The 24,171-nt window shown below is 42.7% G+C and overlaps 2 protein-coding genes across 3 annotated transcripts in view; both read right to left on the reverse strand.

Annotated features, from left to right (window-relative positions):
- Positions 1–17,901, reverse strand: part of SLC12A6 (solute carrier family 12 member 6) — a 93,036-nt gene extending 75,135 nt beyond the window's left edge. For both annotated transcript variants that reach the window (XM_059705706.1, XM_059705696.1), the window contains exon 1: positions 16,366–17,901. In XM_059705706.1, the coding sequence (XP_059561689.1) occupies positions 16,366–16,636 (271 nt within the window). In that variant the 5' untranslated portion in view covers positions 16,637–17,901. The remainder of the gene's footprint in view (positions 1–16,365) is intronic.
- A 2,621-nt stretch (positions 17,902–20,522) lies between these two features.
- On the reverse strand, positions 20,523–22,298 carry NOP10 (NOP10 ribonucleoprotein). The gene is made up of 2 exons (XM_059705764.1): positions 22,166–22,298; positions 20,523–21,863 (listed from the first exon to the last, which is right to left on the reverse strand). Exons 1-2 carry the CDS (start codon positions 22,217–22,219, stop codon positions 21,723–21,725), a joined length of 195 nt encoding a protein of 64 aa, XP_059561747.1. The 5' UTR covers positions 22,220–22,298; the 3' UTR covers positions 20,523–21,722.
- Positions 22,299–24,171: the final 1,873 nt, after the last annotated feature.

Consider the following 24,171-nt stretch of genomic DNA (forward strand, 5'->3'; position numbering starts at 1 on the left):
TCTCACTCTGTCCCAATCGGCTGGACCCCAGCAGCAAACTAACCTACAGGTCAGAGTGTCTGCCCCCTGGTGGTCAGTGCACATCATAGCGACTGGTCGACTGGTCAACTGTCTGCCTCCTGGTGGTCAGTGCACGTCATAGCAACTGGTCAACTAGTCGACTGTCTGCCCCCTGGTGGTCAGTGCAAGTCATAGCGAGTGGTTGAGCGGCCTTAGCATATCATTAGCACATTATGCTTTGATTGGTTGAATGAACGACGGGACAACCAGACACTTAGCATATCAGGCTTTTATTGTATAGGATAGGATTACTCCATTATACATTAGGCCTAGTATTATACACATTATACTTATTTTACTAATTGCTTTCAGTAAAACACTTTTTTGTGACTATGTCTGCTTTTAAAAAAAGCCCAATTTTTTTTTCGCAGAATGGGTCTATTTGGGTAATATTTTCAAAGTACAATTTACTATGATACACTACCTAATTATTTTTAATCACAGCTAACAACTTATGATAACCAGCACTTTGTTTCATTCAACCCATCTATTAAATAAGCAAAGACAAGTTAGATTTAGTGAAAAGATTAAAACAATTAATGGAAAGTCAATGGACATTGATTTTCAAATAAGGATGGATTTTCTATCAGATTATAATACATTATTATACTATACTAGGGGCCCGGTGCACGAAATTCGTGCACTGGGTGTGTGTGTGTGTGTGTGTGTGTGTGTGTGTGTGTGTGTGGGGAGTGTCCCTCATCCCAGCCTGCCCCCTCTCACATACTGGGAGCCCTCAGGCGTTGACCCCCATCACCCTCCAATCGCAGGATCGGCCCCTTGCCCAGGCCTGACGCCTCTGACAGAGGTGTCAGGCCTGGGCAGGGGACCCTCATTTCCCCCCATCACTGGTTCTGCCCCCAGCCCAGGCCTGATGCCTCTGGCCCAGGCATCAGGCCTGGGCAGGGGACCCCCAGACCCCTCCGATTGCTGGCTCTGCCCCTTGCCCGGGCCTGATGCCTCAGCCAGAGGCGTAGACCCCCATCACCCTCTGATCACCTGATCGGCCCCTTGCCCAGGCCTGACGCCTCCGCCAGAGGTGTCAGGCTTGGACAGGGGACCCCCATCTCCCCCCGATCACTGGCGCTGGCCCCCGCCCAGGCCTGAGGCCTCTGGCCCAGGAATCATGCCTGGGCAGGGGACCCCCATCTCCCTCTGATCGCTTGCTCCACCCCCCGCCCAAGCCTGACGCCTCTGACCCAGGCTTCAGGCCTGGGCAAGGGGACCATCATATCCCCCAATCCCCGGCTCCGCCCCCTGCCCAGGCCTGATGCCTCGGCCAGAGGAGTTGACCTTCATCACCCTCCGATCACCAATCACCGGATTGTCCCCTTGACCAGGCCTGAGGCCTCCGGCAGAGGTGTCAGGCCAGGGCAGGGGACCCCCAGCTCCCCACGGTTGCAGGCTCCGCCCCTGCCCAGGCCTAACGCCTCTGGCTGAGGCGTCCGGCTCGGGCAGCGGGGACCCGCAGCTGCAGCGGCCCCGCGATCGTGGGCTCCGCTTTAGGCCCAGGCAAGTGACCCCTAGCTCCCGGGACTGCCAGCTTCGACCGTGTCCAGCTCCCATCGCTGGCTCCACCCCTACTTCCTGCTATCACTGGCCAGGGTGGCAAAGGCGCCTGATTCTCCGATCATGGCTGGGGGGCAGGGCAAAGGCGGCCCCAGGGCCGCCTTTGCCCTGCCCCCCCAGCTCTTAGCTCCCCCCTGGGTTTCCGATCACTGTCAGTGGCAGGGGGCTTCTTCCTGCTTTCCCTTTCGCCTCCCTGCATTGTGCCTACATATGCAAATTAACCGCCATCTTGTTGGCAGTTAACTGCCAATCATAGTTGGCAGTTAATTTGCATATAGCCCTGATTAGCCAATGAAAAGGGTATCGTCGTACGCCAATTACCATTTTTCTCTTTTATTAGTGTAGATTCTGAAAAATCAATAAATTTTAGAGCAAATCAAGTATTTCCTCTGGGAACTGTATTGTACAAAAGATATACAAATAATTTAGAACCATGTAATCCTATTGTTGAAATGATTCTAAAAAAGAATCTAGTAATTCATGCTAAAAATGGATCTGTGATGCAAGAAAACTATAATATGTGAGCAGTAACCCAAATCCCTAGAATTAAAAAGCCACATACATTTTGAATGCAGGAATTTTACCAAATGTTATTCTGTTCATTCTTTTTTTTTTTTTTAATACATTTTATTGATATTTCCCTTTACAGAGAGGAAGGGAGAGAAACAGAGAGCCAGAAACATCGATGAGAGAGAAACACCGACCAGTCGCCTCCTGCACACCCCCCACTGGGGATGTGCCCGCAACCAAGGCACATGCCCCAGACCGGAATCGAACCTGGGACCCTTCAGTCTGCAGGCCGACGCTCTATCCACTAAGCCAAACCGGTTAGGGCTATTCTGTTCATTCTTGAGAGCGTCTTGTAGATATGATGTTGAGATTTTAGTAACATGTTCAGTAACATTCTTTTTTTTAAATAAAAAATGCAATTGAAGCTTGATCAAGGGTACCAGCATGCTAGTAAAAAACTGGAGATGTATAAAATAGAACAGACTAGAATTCATGAGCACACACAATGTAGACTTAATTCATCTTATCTGTCCACACCTTTTCACAGACTTCTCTCTCCATCTCTCACACACCTCATATGACAAATGTCTTATGCAAATACCTTAAGACACACGTGAGCGTGCGCACACACACACACACACACACACACAAGTTCAGTGGGAGTGCTGAGCAAACAATAATGGATTTGATATAGAAACAGATTCAAGTCTTATGAATCTCTCCTAAGTTCCTATAGTTTGAAGACACCATTCTGAGAGCTTTACCCACTATTGACATCTAGATACACTTACCCTTTAAAATTGTAACCAGTTAATATTAATAGTTTTGTGCTTACAGTGTTTGGTTTATTAGAAATGGTGTTTTACAAGAAATAGTGAAGAAAGTGGAATTTATTTCCAAGCAGTTGCTTCTAATATTATTTCAAAATATTTAGGGTGGCATTGTTATTGAATGCAACCACTAGCTAGCAACTAAATAAATATGAGTAGAAACTAACTATATTATACTTTTTTTTTTTAAATATACTCTATTGATTTTTCACAGAGAGGAGGGGAGAGAGACAGAGTTAGAAACATCGATCAGCTGCCTCCCTGCACATCTCCCACTGGGGATGTGCCCGCAACCCAGGTACATGCCCTCGACCGGAATCGAACCCGGGACCCTTCAGTCCGCAGGCCGACGCTCCATCCACTGAGCCAAACCGGCTTCGGCTATATTATACTTTTTTACATATCTTACAAATGAGATTATAATTAAACCTTTACCTGCACAACTTGTGCCCTATTCTTATTCCCCATCAGCAGCTAGTACAAGGCTTTGCACATAATGGTAGTTAATAGATTTTTAAAAATCCTTTCACTACACAGAATAATTTTCTTGCTCAAGGTAAATTTATGAAGAACTCTGAGCTACAAAGGTTAATGTTTTATCCTCGTTTGTAAATTTTTCATACTCTTTATTCTATAAATCTTTTAAACAATCTACACTAATAAAAAAGAAAGATGCAAACTGACTGTACCTTCGTGACGCCCACCTGCCAATCATGAGGTGAGTATGCAAATTAACCCAACAAAGATGGCGGGTTAGTTTGCATACACAGGCACCGAGTGGCCGGGGATGGGGCGGGATGCTTGCGTCATCGCCATGGTGACAATACAGGCGTTCCGCACCACCCCAGCTGCTCCAGGCCTCTGGGCAGCATGGGAAGGTGGAAAGGCAGCTCTGGGCCGGAGCGAAGGCAGTGCCAGCAGCCAGGGGAAGGAAGGCCCATTCTTGCACGAATCTTCGTGCATCTGGCCTCTAGTCTATATATATAAAAGGCTAAGTGTCCGTCTGACAGGAAGCTGACATGCACTGACCACCTGGGGGCAGACACTCAACGCAGGAGCTGCCATGATGCGCACTACCCATCTATATATATAAAAGGCTAAGTGTCCCTCCAACCAGTATCCATGACACGCACTAACCACCAGGGGGCAGACGCTCAATGCAGGAGCTGCCGTGGTGCGCACTGGCCATCAACACTAATAAAAGAGAAAAATGGTAATTGGCGTATGAGCTACCCTTTTCATTGGCTAATCAGGGCTATATGCAAATTAACTGCCAACTAAGATTGGCAGTTAACTGCCAACAAGATGGCGGTTAATTTGCATATGTAGGCACAATGCAGGGAGGCGAAAGGGAAAGCAGGAAGAAGCCCCCTGCCACTGACAGTGATCGGAAACCCAGGGGGGAGCTAAGAGCTGGGGGCAGGGCAAAGGCGGCCCTGGGGCCGCCTTTGCCCTGCCCCCTAGCCATGATCAGAGAATCAGGCGCCTTTGCCGCCCTGGCCAGTGATAGCAGGAAGTAGGGGTGGAGCCAGCGATGGGAGCTGGACACAGTCGAAGCTGGCAGTCCCGGGAGCTAGGGGTCCCTTGCCTGGGCCTAAAGCGAAGCCCACGATCGCGGGGCCGCTGCAGCTGTGGGTCCCCGCTGCCCGGGCCGGACGCCTAGGCCAGAGGCGTCAGGCCTGGGCAAGGGGCCGATCCTGCGATTGGAGGGTGATGGGGGTCAACGCCTGAGGGCTCCCAGTATGTGAGAGGGGGCAGGCTGGGCTGAGGGACACTCCCCCCAGCCCCACACCCAGTGCACGAATTTCGTGCACCGGGCCCCTAGTTTAAAAATAAACAGCACCACAGACCTGGTGCTGACAAACCAATACTCGGCTTCCCCCAAGTGGGACACAGGCCCCACCACCACCCCAGAGTGACACCCCACCAAATTGCAGCCAATGCTGCTAAGACCCCATGACACAAAATGTGGTCTACAGTCCAGCCCAGAAACGGTTGCTGTGGGCGCCGGGTAATGACGTCACGTAGCAATGCCCGGCTTCCTCTCCCTAGTGACTAGCCTCCTTAGAGTTTCTTCAGCCCAGGAACAAAACTTGCTTTATAGCCAGGTGCAAACATTTCACAGTTTAACCAAATATTTGTGAAGCACTCTCACGTGCCTCATCTCATTTACCCTCACAGAAGTCCTGCAGTAGGTAGATAAGAGTCTCAATAGAATCCTATTTTATTTTCATTAGATGGAAAACAGAGATTTAGAAAGTTTAGAAATTTGACCCAACTGAAAAGAATTGGTGGAACTTGAAAATGACTTAGTTTTCTCACTGCACACAATGTAGTCAAACACTGCTGCAGTGACATATTTTACCCTTCCTTCTCCCTGTGTGATCTACAATACTAACCTGCTTCGTGTTGATATTTACTGCTGTGTTTCTGACAACTACTTGAAAAAGAAGTTGGGGTGCTTCACTGGGCTGGGAAAAATTTAGCTAAATCAGAAAGCAGGGCTAATTAAGCAATTTTATTCTATATATATAAAAGGCTAAGTTGACTTGTGCATGAGTCATACATATAAAGCTCTAGCTGGCACTAATCACGTGTGTGTTTCGATCTGTCATTGTAGACTGTGAATTTGGTTGACACTTCTATTATAGAGAAAGGGCGAATAGCTTAAAATATTTCTTCTAATTAATTTCCTTTCAATGTGCATGAATCCATGCACCGGTACACTAGTCAATCTAATAATTCGTCCTATTTTAGAGAAATGTGTTTGAGAGGTAAAAGATCTGAATTTCTTTAAAAATATCTAACTTCAGATATGGAGTTACATGGAGAGAGGAAAGAGATAATATGTGCTAGAGTAGAGATTCTTAAGAAAAATATCAGACTTGCATGAAAGACTAAGCCACTGCCCCACCACATTCTGATAACTCATGCTTCAAAGGGCCACCGGTAGGCAAACACTACCTCACATCCCCTTGAATGTGGTATCATTCAGGTTAGGCAAACATATAAAAGGCTATGAACCATTTCTTGAGAACAGTGTTTTGCAGATTATCTCTGTTGAAGAACTATATTCACTGTGGGCTAAAAATTCTGTAAAAGAATAAAAGTGAAAACTACTAGAAAAGGAGATAAAAATACACAAACTTAAGTTTCAATTTTTATTAGGTTCAAAAGACATAAAATTATCAAACTACTATATAAGTTCCTTATGAACTCTCAATTTCTAAGTTCATGGCCTTACAGACAGGTAATAAACAGCTCATGGGCCGGTACTGTCTGCATACTACACTCTGAATAGGTCTATGTTAGAGACTCTTGTAAACATTTTAGCGAAAATAGAATGAGAAGTTCATTATTTAAATTTAGAGCTATAACTGGAGCCAGAAAAGTATACTGGCTTATTCTCTTTTTTTAAATATATTTTATTGATTTTTACAGAGAGGAAGGGAGAGGGATAGAGAGTTAGAAACATCGATGAGAGAGAAACATCGACCAGCCGCCTCCTGCACGCCCCCCACTGGGGATGTGCCCGCAACCAAGGTACATGCCCTTGACCGGAATCGAACCTGGGACCTTTCAGTCCCCAGGCCGACGCTCTATCCACTGAGCCAAACCAATTAGGGCTGGCTCTTATTCTTTAAAGTACATTTTCCTTATTTACCATATTCAGCAAACCCTTCTTCCTCAGATACTGCAACAGTAATTAGTTTAAAATACCAAAATGGTGACAAATTCTAAATTTTACCTTACTATATAGACAATTATAGAAAGAATTATTTTGGTGAGGATCACCTACCATTGATAGCAAGGACTTAAAACTTCTACATCTCGCCCCACCAATGTGGCTCAATGGTTGAGCACTGACCCATGAACCAGGAGGTCATAGTTCAATTCCTGGTCAGTCAAAGCACATGCCTGGAGTTGCAGGCTCGATCCCCAGTAAGGGGTGTGCAAGAGGCAGCTGATCAGTGATTCTCTCCTATCATTGATGCTTCTATCTCTCTAAAGTCAATAAAAACACATTTAAAAAAGAAATACATTTTCCTTTAAAAAAATAAAATAAATGCCTTCTACATTTCAAAATTACATAAGACTGTCTATGAAAATTAATTTTTAAAAAATGACATCAGTGATGAATTTTGTATAATGCATTTGAGGGCTAACCACTGCAAGAGAATACTGTTCATAGAAAAAACACATTATTTTCTGATGGATTCATAATATTGTAGAGAAGGAAGACAAAGAGTTCTCCAAATTAAACTTCAGGAAAATCTGCTTTATTGAGGCTAAAGAAATCATGCATTCCTTGAACTGTTGATTATAATAGAATCAGGGACATAGAAAGGGAATAGACGGACTATTCTTGGGGGGAAAAGGGGTGTGGGAGATGCGGGAAGAGACTGGACAAAAATCGTGCACCTATGGATGAGGACAGTGGGTGAGGAGTGAGGGCGGAGGGTGGGGTGGGAACTAGAAGGAGGGGAGTTATGGGGGGGGGAGAAACAAATGTAATAATCTGAACAATAAAGATTTAATTAAAAAAAAAGATAAAAAAAGAAATCATGCATTCTTCAATATATTTGAGTGTCCACCATGTGCCAGGAAAGAGGAATGCAAAGGACAAACAAGACTCTATTTCTACTCTCAAGGAACTCGAGATCTTATTATCCAATTAAGGAATATACTAAAAGGCAATATAAAACTAGGACTATACATACAAATACGTTATAAGCATAGAAAGAACCTTCAGAGCACAACATACTATCACCTTACCCAGTTACTTCTTCAGGGACCTAAACTTGTGAGTCTTCACTAGAGAAAAGAATGCAGTAGGTTGGTTGATGGATAGCTACTTTAATTTGATAGCTAAGGCAGTCATTTTGGCTGCTGACCCAAATACGAAGAAGGCATTATCAAAAGTATCTGAGTACTCTGAGCCCTCAGTTTCCACTGTTGCTTTTTTTTTTTTTTTGCTTTACAATATTGTTAGTCCCTATATACGGCTGCCCATCTCTTTCATTAGTCTAATGCAGGGGTGGGCAAACTTTTTGACTCGAGGGCCACAATGGGTTCTTAAACTGGACCGGAGGGCCGGAACAAAAGCATGGATGGAGTGTTTGTGTGAACTAATATAAATTCAAAGTAAACATCATTACATAAAAGGGTACGGTCTTTTTTTTCAATAGTTTTATTCATTTCAAACAGGCCGGATCCGGCCCGCGGGCTGTAGTTTGCCCACGGCTGGTAATGTCATTACAGTCCAGGTATGATGGAACCCAAGAAATACCAACCAAAGAGATAGTACTGGCAGTTATTTCATTTCTGATGTGTGACATTTCATTCTTTTATTGTGAAATACTTGCTAGATGAGCTTCTAGTCAACACTTTAAGCAGTGTATACAAAATAAAAGCAGATATTAAGCAACATATTGTCGAAACTTAGAACATATTTTCAAAAGAGGAAATGAAAACACAATTCAAAACAAAATGTCCTGGTTAATTTTCATCTCATAGAAAAAGTGTCTTTATAAGTTATTACTTTCTCCCTCCCCTGCAACAAAACATTTCAAAATGGATTTGTATTTGAGCCAAAATACAAATATTCATTAATTTTAGGACAGACGGACTAATGCAACTAACTAAATCAATAACTGTTCAGGTAATTCAGCACTACTACACTGCCCCGGTATTTGCACATCATTTGTGTTAAAACAACAACAACAGTAAAGTACACATTGTTTGAACAGATTTTCTTTTAGGAATGTAGAACCTTAAGTTATTTGGGAAACGTCATTTTTATTAACTTCGCCCCATTATTTCCTTTAATGCCCCCAATGCCAGACAAAGTAATTGCAAAAATGTACACAAAACATAAAAATTGCATTTCTTTTATGCTTCCTCTTCTGTAATGTACAACTGAAGCCTAATAAATATTTCAACAGAGCCAACCATTGTTAGTATAGTAGAGAAAGTGTAATGACAAGAACAATGTATCAGAATCACACACATTTTTCTTATTTAACCATATCAGCTTCAGTTTTCTCCTGGATAAGTAGTCCCATCTTACCTTAGAAGAAAATTACTTTTTTTTTTAATAAAAAAAATCAAAACTGATGATTTTTAGGAAAGGAAATAATTCATCTGATAGTCAGGAAAGAACGCTTTCTATTTCCTACTAGTTATTAAATTATTTTTGGAACTAGCATACTGCTAAACTAGAAAAAATAAATCAACAAAACATAATTTTTACATGCATTTTAGGATGTAAATTAACCAGCTTTGAAAAGAAGTATTATTTCTAGATATTTTTTTAAAAGCTAGGAGCTAACACTCTCAAAATAGAATAGAGATAAATTTCAGTTGAATTCAGCCGAAACCGGTTTGGCTCAGTGGATAGAGCGTCTGCCTGCGGACTGAAAGGTCCCAGGTTCGATTCCGGTCAAGGGCATGTACCTGGGTTGCGCGCACTTCCCCAGTGGGGGATGTGCAGGAGGCAGCTGATCGATGTTTCTCTCTCATCGATGTTTCTAACTCTCTGTCTCTCTCCCTTCCTCTCTGTAAAAAATCAATAAAATATATTTAAAAAAAAAATTTCAGTTGAATTCAATTTCTCATAGATTTGCAAAATGAAAACATACACATGTATATAAGAATGTTTAACTATTAGTGTTTTCTTTTTTAAAACTAGCAATATAAAAAATGAATAGCCTTACCCCAAAGTAAAAGCAGACTCAGCCAGTAAAATGAAGGAAATTCAGGTGCCACTTTCCTGAAAATTAAAACTACCTACCACCCTGACTGGTTTGGCTCAGTGGATAGAGCGTCGGACTGCGGACTCAAGGGTCCCAGGTTCGATTCCAGTCAAGGGCATGTGCCTTGGTTGCGGGCACATCCCCAGTGGAGGGTTTCCAGGAGGCAGCTGATCGATGTTTCTCTCTCATCGATGTTTCTAACTCTCTCTCTCTCTCCCTTCCTCTCTGTAAAAAATCAATAAAATATATTTAAAAAACAACAAAAAACTACCTACCAAATGGCTCCAACTGTAAACAGATGAATGCTATCAAGTGAGTACCTTGCATGAATTTCTCAAAGCCATTAAAAATGTAATGAGGCTTAGCAATGCAGTAATAAAAATGCAAAGCAGAAGTTGACACTGATTAATTTAGCAAGGAAACCGGAGACTGAAACCCAGCTCTGAGCTAAAATAACAGAAAATTTTAAAAAGAAAAAACAATAACCCAAAGTCAGAATTAAGACATAAACATATTTGTCATTTCCTTATAACTTAACATAGGCTTTTTTTTTTCCATATCTGTTCTTTTCAACTACAAAAAAATCCATTTTAGAAGGAAAAAAAAATTTAAAAGCTTAGCCCTTACATTTTTTCAGTTAAGACAGCCAAAGGTTTTGCATAGACTCTCAGAATAACTTACATACAATATTGTCTTGATTAGGAAATTTTGTTAACTCTAAATTCCTCCAATGATTTAATGGTGGTTTAAAATCCTTCAAAAGTAAAATGTATCTGAATATTAGAAATGTTTAAAATATGACAAATGAACATTGTAGAATTGAGCAAATACTGTAATATTTGCTATTTATCAACTACTGAACTTCCACAGTTAAAGCAAAGTGCTGTGTGTGTATGTATTGTATGTTCTGAAGTTCTGTGTTCATATCTTCATATTTAATTGCTGGGATTCTAAAAAATAGAGCAGCATGAATCCTAGGGTTTTAATGGAAATATCTTGTTTTGCTATCTACACTAATAAAAGAGAAAGATGCAAATTGACCGTACCTTTGCAATGCCCACCAGCAAATCAGGAGTATGCAAATTAACCCAACAAAGATGGTGGGTTAATTTGCATACACAGGAGCCGAGCAGCCAGGGGGTGGGGAGGGATGCGATGGAGGCATTCTACACTGCCCTAGCCGCTCTCGGTCTCTGGGCAGCATGGGAAGGCGGAAAGGCGGCTCTGGCCGGAGCGAAGGCGGTGCCGCAGCCAAGGGAAGGAAGGCCCATTCTTTTTTTTTTTTTTTTTTTTTTTTTTATATATTTTATTGATTTTTTACAGAGAGGAAGGGAGAGAGATAGAGAGTTAGAAACATCGATGAGAGAGAAACATCGATCAGCTGCCTCTTGCACATCTCCTACTGGGGATATGCCCGCAACCCAGGCACATGCCCTTGACCGGAATCGAACCCGGGACCCTCCAGTCCGCAGGCCAACGCTCCATCCACTGAGCCAAACCGGTTTCGGCGGAAGGCCCATTCTTGCATGAATCTTCGTGCATTGGGCCTCTAGTTTACTCATAACACTTTATTAAAATATTGCATTTGTTTTACCCATTCACAAAATAAAATGATTTAATAATTCCTACAATATAGCTCTCCAAACTTTCATACCTACTGTTATAAAACACATCACCAAGAACTTAAAACATAATTTACATTATTCTGAGTTAACAAGGCCACCATGTGCAGCTGTGCAGATTGTGACAGGCCAAAAGTATAGGGGGCTGCAGGCCGTGGGCTGAAATCCAATTTGCCCTTCTCCAATGAAGTTTGGAAGGGGTGCCTTTTTAGAATTTGCACAAGGGTCTTGCTAGTCCACAAGTATTTATTAGGCAAACAAAATCCACTATCCAAAAGTTTACAGCATAATGTCATCCTCATAGGTCATTAGAAATTGCCTTAAAAGTCAGCATTCGAAACATTCCCCTTTTTCTAATAGCCTTAATTAAAATGGGAAAGCATGACTTTTATGAGGTCCCCAGATCCCCAAGAGTGTCTCCTTCCTTCTTTTCTATTCCAGTACAGGTAATATCAAAACAAAGCTTATGAGAATCTGGAATTAAGAACATGCCACTGAGAGGAAAAGAATGAAGCCCTTGGTAGGAAGAATTAGTGAGGACAAAGAAGAGACCACTCAAGATAAAAGAGAAGAAGTTGAAGCACCACTTTACCAATCACTGGCATTTAATCAAAGTATCTAGAGCATTCTATGACAAACTCCTATAAACGAAAGCCTTATCTATTAAAGCACCTAATTGCAGCTCAATATTTTTAAAGTTTTTATTATAGATGTTTTCAAATATACATAACACCACAGAAAACAGTAAAATGCATCCCTTTTTTTTTAACTCTATAGCTTCAATTTAGTATGTATTTATGTGGCATCACCATTATTCTAGGTGCTGAAGACACCAAAACAACTTTTGTCTCTGTCCTTAAAAGAACCGTCAGCCTAAGAAAGGTAACATGTAAACAAAACAAAATTAAGTGAAATAGGTGTTGCTATATAATAATAATATGTATAAGGAATATAGGAACTTAAAGAAATAGATTAGTTCTATTCTATCTGGGTATGGGGATGAATCTGAAAAGGTTTCAGAGAGGGTGAATCTTGAAGGAGGGAGATACCTTAATTATTTTTGCATCTCTACCACCTAACACCGCTACATAAAACCTTGGTAACAGCCAGTCTCAGCTGAAATACATGGAGCTCTTTGACTCAACTGGCTTTTAAGCCTACTCCACTTCAGAAACCTCCTTCCAAGGCTGCACAACGTATCATGTTAACACTGGAACTGCCATCCTGAAGAGGGTGTGGCCAGCCTGAAAATGGCCCTCAGCCCCTCACCCAGGCTGGCCAGGCACCCCAGCGGGAGCCCCCCACCCTGAAGGGGCTGTGGCCAGCCTGCAAACAGCCATCAACCCCTCACACAGACTGGCCAGGCACCCCAGCGGGGACCTCCACCCTGAAGGGGGTGTGGCCAGCCTGCAACAGCCCTCAGCCCCTCACGCAGGCTGGCCAGGCACCCTAATGGGGATCCCCACACTGAAGGGGGTGTGGCCAGTCTGAAAATGGCCCTCAGCCCCTCACCCTGGCTGGCCAGGCACCCCAGCGGGACCCCCACCCTTATCCGGGAAACCCTTCAGGGCAAACCAGCCGGCCCCCACCAGTGCACCTGGCCTCTATCCTATATAATAAAAGGGTAATATGCAAACTGACCCTAACAGCAGAACGACTGGGAATGACTGGTCACTATGACACACACTGACCACCAGGGGGCAGATGCTCAATGCAGGAGCTGCCCCCTGGTGGTCAGTGCACTCCCACATGGGGAGCTCTGCTCAGCCACAAGCCAGGCTGACGGCTGCCAGTACAGGGGTGGTGGTGGGAGTCTCTCCTGCCTCCTCAGCAACGCTAAGGATGTCCGAATGCAGCTTAGGTCTGCTCCCCACTGGCAAGTGGACATCCCCTGAGGGCTCCCGGGCTGCCAGGGGGATGTCTGACTGCCAGCTTAGGCCCAATCCCCCCAGGGAGCGGGCCTAAGCCAGCAGGTGGACATCACCCGAGGGGTCCCAGACTGTGAGAGCGCACAGGCCAGACTGAGGGACCCCCCCAAGTATACAAATTTTTGTGTACTGGGCCTCTAGTTTTATTATAAAAGTGATACACTCTTAATATAAAAAACTATACATGTCCTTCTAAATTGTTGAAAGAAAAATTCCCACTCTCCACTCTATTTTCAAATTCCTCCAGTCTGTTAGCATCTGTTGAGATATCCATTCTCAATAGTTCCTTCTGTATCTTTAAGACATTCTTTAGGCATAAGCAAATACAGTGCTAAGAGTCTTGATTTTATTTATAGGACAGTCCCATAACTTCTAATGAACCCTGACACAATGAAAGGAGAATAATAAATACTTTGATAGCAAAAAAGATAATTACCTACTTTCAAAAGGCCAGCAGTAGAAAAAGTTAAAATACAGAACTAAGTATTTAAAACTTCATACGTCACCCCTGCCTTGGTTATGCAATGTAATGTGAGTAAAAGATATGTAATAAGAAAACAAACATAGGGTGGCAAGCTTCTCTACAATAAGAAACATGGGAGGCCTGAGGATTGTGGGGAAAGGATTGAGAATCATAACAATATTACAACCATAGAAGGATGTGTAGAAAGGGCAAAAATTATATGTGTGTGTGTATACACAACAAAATTCTAAATATTAAAATAGCAAACACAATTCTGAAATACACTAGGAGCTTAAAAATAGAGTTAATTGGCCCTAGCTGGTTTGGCTCAGTGGATAGAGCATCAGCCTTTGGACTGAAGGGTCCCGGGTTCGATTCCTGTCAAGGGCACAAGTGGGCTCCATCCCTATGAGGGGGTGTGCAGGAAGCAGCCAATCAATGATTTCCTCTCATCATTGATGTTTCTCTCTCTCCAGCTCCCTTACTCTCGGAAATTAATAAACAATAGAGTTAACTGTAGAAAATAATTAGTTTTCCTATACTAACTCCAGCTCAGAGAAAAAATGTAGTTTATATATGTCCTTGATTTTCTTGACAACATTCTTTGAAGACCTATGTCTAACAAGAGATTAGAAAGCCAAAGGTGAAATAATTATATTTCTAACCAGTTCCCTTTAATGGTGAGAAAAATATATCAAAGGATGATAGTCATCATAAGAATAAAAATTTTAAAAGAGAAAAAGTAGGTCATTGGGAAAGTAGGAAACTAGTTTCCTCAGAATATGGGGCAATGTGTGATCCAATGGCTGGACAGTTAATTTCCCTTTCATCTGGTACCAGAGAATATTTAAACATTAAGAAATATGCTAGATATAGAGTCAAGCTTTAACTTCTGTACCCACCTAAACAACATAGATTTCACCTAGACATAGGTGAAATCCAAGTTTTCCTCTTATAGTATAAAATGATACCACTCTGGACTGTAAAGAATGCTTATAGGTAAGATACTGGCCTGGACAAGAAACCTGTTCTGAAAAGCTAACACATTACAGAAACAAACCCACTTTAAAACAAAATAAAATGCAATTCCATATCATATAAGCCACAAGTCTAAAAACATTTAACTATAAATTACCTAATGACAATTACAGCAATAAAAAAATTAACACCGATATAGTCTTTATCTGGTATTTTTACAACCTCAATAGAGTATGTAAATAACTAAAACTATAATTTAGAGTCAATTTGAAAGAAAGGAAATCATTTTTTATTTTATAATGTAATTTTAATGCACTAATGTGTAAACAGTGTACAGTTTGTCAAGTCGAAAATAGTTAAGTCCAAAAACCAGCCTGTAATATCTCCATTAAATAAATGATTAGTGAAGATAAGTGAATTCTAGGACTATAAACTACCAAATCTACCTTCTCTACAGACACTGAAAAATACAAACAGAAATAAGGAACTAAAATTATTCTGTTTCCTGCACCCCTTGGGTTAGGAGGAACAGTATTTCCTGACACTAGAAAATGGTAAGTCAACCTCACTTTCAAAAGTCAATGGTTGAAGCCATAGTTTCTAAATTTGGGTAGAATATCATTTTCAGAGTCTAAGATTCTTTTTTTTTTTTTTAAGTCATCACCTCACTTCAAGATTAAGGGTTGTCATCATTGACAGTCTAAGATTCTTACAAGAAATTTTCACTACCAAACATATCTACAGTTAGAATACAGAACTAAATATATAAAGAATATAAAACTAAATATATGAAGCAGCGCAGTTCTAAATATATGAAGCAGTACAGCAGTTCTCAAAAAATGTTATGATCTTTTCATTCATTTCTCTCTTCATCACCTCTCTCACTAAATCCAATGAAAAGGTCCAAGCTAGCCAACACAAACTGATGGGCTCAGGAAGCTTAAAGTCTTCAGTGGTCAATCTAAGTCAGAAGAGGCTTGTGTGCTACTTCCTGGCTACAAAGGTTCAATACTCAATACATTCCATTTAAAGTTCAAAGTGAAAACATTACGTGGGAATCAGCCCCTACAAACCTCTTTAGAATTTCTCTATTCAAAAGGATAGCACACTAGGTCTACTCAGCCTCAGCTGAGTAAGCTTAGCTACTTGAACTACTGTTTCTGTAAATTATAATTTAAAAAAAAAGAATTTTGTGATACAATATCAGGTCTTTGTAGAAAAGCCAATAACTAATATATGATCAATAACTACTCCTTGTAAATGGCCTTAAAAGCAGACTGTAAAAGTTAGAGCCCCAAAGCTAGCTCTCCACTAAATTTCACAACTTAGGATTCTCTGTGCTGAAAAAGTATTAAATTCTGTGCCCTTCGCCCTTAACCAAAATACCCATTTCAATGCTAAGGAGACAAAAATTAGGAAGTAAAAAATATACAATACTTTTCTTCTTGCCACACACCTTCCACATACCAAATTACTACTGCATAGAACCACCATGCTACCCATTATTTCAAAGGGCTCCTAAGCATCTCCAAAAGAGGTACCTTGGTTCCTGATTACTGTGTGCATAACAGAAAAACGGTCTCTCAGAAGAGTCACCCTTGGTAAGTAAACCAATGAAGGAAGAATCCTGTCATCTGGGTTTCCACTTACCCTCAGTAACATCCTGGGGGTTAGAAGTCCGGTCACTGGCTGGATCCTGTGCCAAAGTTGCCAGTGAAGTGGTGGCTCCAGACATCTCACTCATAGGCTCACTACGGCTCGTTTCAGGCATACTCTCCCGGGAGCTAAATCTTACTCGGGAACTGGATCTGGAGCTGAGGTCTGGGCTGGTGTCTGACAAACCTGGAATATCATCAATCTTTGTTGGTGTCACCATGAACCGAACTGAAGCCATCTTGGTGGTGGTTTCTGGAGGATGCATTTTTCTTTTTCTTTTCCTTTAAAAGGGCACAAGGGAAAAACCCGCAAAATCCTTCCTCCAACGCTAGCTGCTTTTGATGGCAAAAATAGGATAACTTAAAAAAAAAACACACACCACACCAATTACCTTGATTTACATCACACAGAGCCCCAAATAAGAATCTTTATACTCAGAATTCAAGCAGACTGTCCTAGAAAGTGCACTACGAGTAGCTGAAAAATATTTAAGAAAAAAAAAAGACAAAACGATGCCAATCTCGTGTAACTTCGTTCCTTCAGAATGAAGAGCTAGCTAGCTATGTCTCCTGATCCAGGGCTGCGGGCTCAGTGCCATGATCTGAGAGAAGCAGGCGAAGCCTTGCTTCCTCCGACCCCCAGGTGTCGGCCAAGGTTGTTAGTCCTTTATCTGGTAAATGTCTCACGGATTTAGTTGAGCCAAGTGCACACAGGTCCACCCTGATGATGCAGATACAGCAGAGAGATTGAAAAAAACGGTACGGGCCACCTGTTGTCTATCAGGTGAATACCCCACAGGTCTGGCTGGGAGGAGGTGTGTGCAGTAGAGCCACCCGAGGTTTTTGAGGCCGATAATCCAGTTGGGTCTGGTGGGAGAGGTGCGCATGCATAACGGGAAAGATATCCCACACGAGGACGGAGGAGAATGCGGAGAGAAGGGTGAGCAGAGGAGGATGCTGGGGCAGAGCGGATTCCTGCCTCTCAGAGGTCTGCGGGGGCGGCCCACCCGCTCTTCTGGCAGAAAGGTCCCTGGGATGTGGGAAGAGAAGCTAGCGGACACCTCGGACGGCAGCTCAGGGTCGTGGCCAGTCGCTGCTAGTCCATCGAGCCCAAGGTCCGTTCGCTACGTTTCTCCTGCGTGTGACAGGACAGGCCAACCCTTCGCCAGGAGACGCTTTCGCCCCTACCAGGTCCCTGGCGCAGGTCGAGTCCTAGCAAAAGAGGAGACAGCCTCGAAGGCTGGTCCTGGCTGGCAGTGCAGGAGGGGGCGGCGATGACGCGCGGAGGTCGCAGGTGTGGGATCCCGGCGCCAGCTGATGCGGGTGCGCGCGCAGCTGTTGTTTACGAGCCGGTAACTGTTTCGGAGCCGCAGCGCGGCCAGGCGGGCTCGGGCTGCCAGGAGGGCCGGCCGGTCGCCAGAGCAGCGGTTACGTGACCTCGCCGCTCCCGGCCCCGGGTTCGGCGGGCTGTGCTAACGCCGCCGCAGCCCCTCCCTTCCCTCCCCGCTTGTTCCTCATTCGAGGTTAACTGTCCTAAGAGAAGCCGGTCGAAGGGTGGAACCGTCCCCGCCGGTGCCCGGAGCCCCGCCCAGCCACTGCGGCCGCCAGGGACTGTGCTGCTTGCGCGCATGCGCGCGCTCGCTGGAGTGACAGCGGGACCGGGGCGAGGGGCGGGGCCACGTCGGAGGCCCTGGGCACGACGGGAATTGTAATTGGATGTCTGGACCTGAGCTACCTGCGCTCCAGAAAACAAACCCTTTTCCTTCTTAGTCCTGCTTTCTTGCCCCTACCCATTCTGGAGGAATCTCAGGGAGTAGGTCCTGCCCCTTGTCCTCAGGGCCTCAAATACCCCCTCTTTAATAACAGGGTCCCTGAAAATTCATGATTTTTTGGTTAATCCTAACCGGAGGATATTTTTCCATTGATTTTTGGAGTGGAGGGGAGGGAAGAGAATCATTGATGTGAGAGACACATGGATTGGTTGCCTCCCACACAGGCCACAGAACCCTGCCTGCAACTGAGGCAAGTGTCCTTGACTAGAGCCCATGCTCTATTCACTGGACCAAACCAGCTTGGACCATGATTTTTAAAATTATTTTAAATCACATACCTCCCAATACCATATAGGCAGGTATGACCCTTCCCTTAATGGAATTTTTATGTATAAGTCCATTCTAAAGCATTGTGTCAGTGATTTTCAACTGGTGTGCTGCAAGAATTTTTAAAACCTCCAATATCTTACTATTTAGTTAGGGCACTTACCTCTTTTCCCTTAGATTGTCAAATAAAAAAATTACAACAGTTATCAGGTGTGAATGTATCAAGATTAACCTTTTTTGGTCAGATTGGCAAAAAATATATTTTTTTGGTGTGCCACAGAATTTTAGTAATTATTTTACATGTGTCCCATGAGATTAAAAAGGTTGAGCCCAACCGGTGTGCCTCAGTGGTTGAGCATCGACCTATGTACCAGAAGGTCACAGTTCAATTCCGGTTAGGACACATGCCTGGGTTCCAGGTTCGATCCCCAGTGTGGGGCGTGCAGGAGGCAGTTGATTCTCTCTCATCATTGCTGTTTCTCTCTCCCTCTCCCTTCCTCTGAAATCAGTAAAAATATTTTTTAAAAAGGTTGAAAATCACTGCATTGTATGCTCAAATTTATGCACTGTTACATATTCCCCCCTTTTCCTGTACTTTATGCTGTCTTTCACAATGTATACAGCTATTAACTCATGTTGTACATATTAAATATGTAGTTTGTCAACTATACCTCAATAAAGTTGAAAAAAATGCTATATTCACTTTCTAGTCAGATTGAATATTCCATTAACAAAAACATCTTTATTTTAGACCTCAAGAAAATACTTTCCCTTGATCCCATTTCTAGTGTTTCCCTACTATTGCCACCAGAATGTTGTTCTTCGCTTGTTTATTTAATGCATGAATAGAGATGTTCAATATATTTTGGCTCATCAATGTTTTGTTTGAAAGTTATTTCTTGTAGCTTTGATCAAGACATTTAAATTTAACAATCTGGGGCCCTGGCTTTGCCTGGGCCCTTGCTCTACACACGTGGAAATGTTTAAGCATCATCCTTAGCAACAGATCAGAACTGTAAGACCTGAGCCAGGAAATTCTCCTTTATCAAATGACAAGGTCCAAAGTCTAACTAAAAAAACCCAGGTAACAAAATGAGAAACAATTCCCATTTGAAATGTAAATCTCCTCAAAGCTGGATGCTTTTATAAAGCTTGTGCCTATTGATTTTAACTTGAAGAAGCAAGAAATTGATCTCCCTGAAGGATTAGTTTTTTCTCAGGCAGGTCTGCTGTTCATTCAAATCTCAGGGACTTGAGCTGTTGGAGTTCTGCAACATCAAATTTTGTCTTATACCACAGAGTATTTTCATTCACTTATTATATATGTAAACACTGCCTAATACCAATATACTAAACCTTTTAAGACTCATGTATTTCTGAGCACATCTCAGATGTTAATACCTAGAAGATGTCTTAAGGAAAAAGTCCTTGGTATAGTCAAACCAGTGTGCCTTTCTATTCTACTTCAATTCAAAATATTGCCAGGTCAAAGTCTTTTCAGTTCCGTCTACACAGAACATAGCATGGGGGGAGAGGTATGGGTAAATTATAAAGATACAATTACAGTCAACATTCAAAAAATGGGAGATTTCACTAACTGACAGGTGCTTAAGAAACTTCCATAGCAGATCTTTTTCCTATCCATTTGCATAATTTTAATATTTCTTCAATCATTATTCCCTTAACAGGACAGGATACCTCTTTAAAATCCGTCAGATCTATAGCCAAGAACCCTGTAAGTGAACAGACTAAGAAAAAATTGTTTAGCAGGAAACAAGTATTTCATTATTCCTGTAAGTTAAAGTAATTGATTTGAAAATCATGTCTTCCATTAACTTTGACCCAAGTTTAGACAGTTTTTCTCTCATCAGTCAACCATTATCCTGAATTTTTCTGCTGGGATGCTCAGATTTCAGATTTCAAGAGAAGCATATCTATGCCATTTCAGGGCCAATTTTAAATAAATCAGACTTGCACTGATTTAAGTTACATGTGCTTCTGGAGTCTAAAATTTTGATGCAATAAAAAAATAATGTGTAATTAGCACACAATCTCCACAAAACAATTTTTTAATCTGTGGCATTAAGCAAACATTCAAATCTAATGTCAAAAGCCACAAATGAGAAGACTGGGAAATAAGAGGATTAACTTGACAAAGAGAGATAGACAAAAAAAACAAGCTAGCATTTTTTGAATACCCATATTCAATATTTTGTCTTATCTTTCCTTTAATATAAAGTAATTGAATTAAAATTTCATGGTTGCTCCATGACAGCTGCTCCAAAACTCACCCAGTATTTTTGTTATTAACCCCGAACAGTAGCTTGAAAACAAAATCTCCGCTTGAATCTCTTGTATCTCATCTTTTAAATTAAGATATATGTAGTTCCACATAGCAGCCAGCTGCCAGAGAGAATATAAAATTAGGTGTCTACTGTAAGAGGGCAATTCCTTGAAGAGAACTAAAAGCCTGGGAATATTACCAGAGGGGCAGTAAATATGCATAAATATTCACAACGGTTAGAGAACACTGTAGGTAAATTAAGGTCCACCACTGATCCAAATCATTTTAGAGTTGGAAGAGAACTTAGGAATGATGAGAAAAATGGGACTAAACAGGTTAAGTGACTTTCTTAAAGTTATACAAAGAGAGGAAAATCCTGGTCTCCTGACTTCCAATACACTGCCTTCCCTCTACAATATGGATATTACCTGTCAAGCAACTCTTCCATTTTGAGTCAAAATGTCATTTCAAGGGGCAAGAAATTACTTACATGACCCCAGGGGTATTGTTCAGTGAATGCCGACAATTATGTGAGTCTTTCTCAACCTTCCCTTCCCCAACACCCTCCTATCACTAACAGTACAGCACTACTCCAGCTACAGCAGTTTTTAAGATTTTCTTCCAAGTGTGCCCCTGGGTTGCTCTTCCCTCTCACCTTCCTCGTGTTTTTATTTTTAAACCACTCTTTTTCCCCCCACACATGCAAAATAAGAGCTCTTTCAAATCATTTTAATAACGTGGCCATCAAAACACGAAAAGTAGACTCAAACTTGTTTTCTTAAAGGGCGGGGGGGGAGGGGGTGCTACCATGATTGCTTCCCACAAGCATGATCTAAGGTAATGACGACACCGATTCCAAAGAGCAAGGGTGGTAAGAAGACCTCAAGGCTCACAGACTGAAAAGCTCGGTTTCGGAAAAGTCTCAGAGGGGTCGCCGGTGGCAGGAGAGACATGAAATTGAAGGGACCTTCACAGGACAGGGCGCGGCTGCTGGGTCATCAGCACCTTGAAACGTTTCTTGATGGTGACTCGGTGTCGAGAGTACTTGTCGTCTGGGGAGAACCGAGCAGGATGGGCCGAGCAGGTCTGTTGTCCAATAGGATCAAACTTCTGCTCGAGGAAGAAAAGAGAGGACATAATCTCAGGACAGGAGTGATGAGAAAACGCAATCACCCGCATCGTAAGAGACGTGGAGGTTGGGATAGGGAAAGGGACCCGCGAAACAGAGTCAACAGGAAGACAGGGCGCGCGAGTGGTCACAACAAGCAGTCCTACACCCCAGCTTCCACCACGCCAGGCTTCTGGGCTGGCTAGTTCCCCTCACCCAGCTAGGCAACTCGGTGGCTAATCTCAACCCCTCCTCCCACCTACAATTCTCACCAAACCCATGTACATCTGTTCCCTCTCCTCACCTTCAGGGTATAGACCCGGTCTCCCTGTTCATTGAGGTAATACTGGAGAAACATGATCTCGCTGAAGCAGGAGGTTCCAATTCCGTCTGCACTTCTCGGTCTACGGAGGGCCTCACGCGGTCGCCAACTTTCTTCCGGTATAGCCGGAAATCGCTCTCAAGGCATGCCGGGAAATGTAGTCAATTGCGCGCCTTTCTCCATGGGGCAGAAGGCGGCGCACTAGTGCACAGGGCTCGGCCCAGTTGCAACCAAGTTGCAACCTTGCAGCCATTGGCGACCATTTTGCAACCTTGTAGGGTTTTTTTCGAACACGTGAAATGTGCCCAGTTGTGTGCCAGACATTTCTAGACGTTAACAGGGGGGTAGGGACAGATTTGGGATGAACATTATTGAATATAATCCTTTCTTTATCAAAAAATATACACCCATTTCATGGGCAGTGGGTTTCTAGTGCCTGGGAAAACAAATGGCGCCAGGATTCAGAGCCCCTTTACCTTAGAGAAGAAAGAAAGATTTCTTTCCTCCCCTCTTTTATCTCCGGTTCCCCCAGCCCTATCTTAAAGTATTGGCGGTAAGAGTGCATGATGGGTATTCAATGTACAGCAAGGAGAGCGTGCAGTTATCTTATGAAACTGGTGGAGTACGCTTTAGTGGTCGAACCAAGATTCAAACTCGGGCCTCTACCACGAATTCAGGGCTCTTTCTTATAGTGGTGAGTAACTAATAATAGGATAATAAGATCTACTTCCTAGGGGTATTTTGAATATTTTAAAGAACTAGAAATTCTCTTATAGGGCTCTGGTTTAAAGAAATGAAAAGTGGAACTCAGATAACATAACAAAGATGGCCGTTGCAGTATTACTTATAATCGCAAGAGTATTGGAATATATATTACTTTTATAATATATAAAACCTGAAAGCTCTTTTTAAAAAAAGGAATATAGTCATGTGTGAAAGGGTGATACAACCACAGGGTAATGAATTTTTGATTGAAGTTGGTGTTTCCAAAGCACTTGGTCCTGGGACGTGAATTTCAAAGGTTGCCGTTCGAGTGCTTGATGATATTGAGAAGTGTTTGGAAAAGAAGCAGCAATCTATGTAACGTCCTGTTTCTGTTTTAGCTTTTTTTCTAAAATAGTCTTTCAACGATGCTCAATTTAATTCAACGCCTGACATATGCGTTCCTGAAAAACTTTACATTAAAATATCTGACTTGCGTCGTCATGAAAAAAAAAAAAAGAATATAAATGTAATGATACAGATACATTTACTTGTAGTGCATAAAATATCTCTGCAAGGATTCACAATAAACATAATACTGGTTTGCTTTAAGACAAAGTACTTGGGTTCCAGAAGAAAGGAGTGCGAGGTAGACTGCTGTTTGCGGTTTTGCATACTTTTACTTTAGAACCAACAGCGTGGTGAAGGCCTCGAGTGGGGCAGGGGCTGGATGCAGCAGAAAGAGGACTAAAAATAGGGGACTTCTATAATACTGTCAACAAAAATGAAAAAAAACACCCCTACACATATATGAATAGCACATGGACACAGACAATAAATATTGTGGTGAGGACTAAGGGGGGGGGGGTGGGGGGGCGGGGGGGGCGGGGAGGAGCGGGAACTGGATGGAGGTGGGCCAAGGGGGGAGGGGAAAAATGGAGGCATCTGCAATAGTGCCAACAAAAACATTAAAACAATAAAAACATTTTAAAAATTATTGAACAGCCCAGCCAGCGTGGCTCAGTGGTTGAGCGCCCACCTATGGAGGCTCCATTTTGAATCCGGTCTGCATTGCTGGCTTCATTCCCAGTAGGGGGAGCCGGGGAGGGGGAAGGGCGCAGGAGGCAGCCAATCAATGGTTCTCTCTCATCATTGATGTTTCTCTTTCTCTTTCTCTCTCTCTCTCTCTCTCTCTCTCTCTCTCTCTCTCGCGCTCTCTCTCTCTCTCTCTCTCTCTCTCTCTCAATTTCTCTCTGAAATCAATAAAAACATATTTTAAAAAAAAT

This window comes from Myotis daubentonii, chromosome 1, assembly GCF_963259705.1.
Source record: "Myotis daubentonii chromosome 1, mMyoDau2.1, whole genome shotgun sequence".
Lineage (NCBI taxonomy): Eukaryota > Metazoa > Chordata > Mammalia > Chiroptera > Vespertilionidae > Myotis > Myotis daubentonii.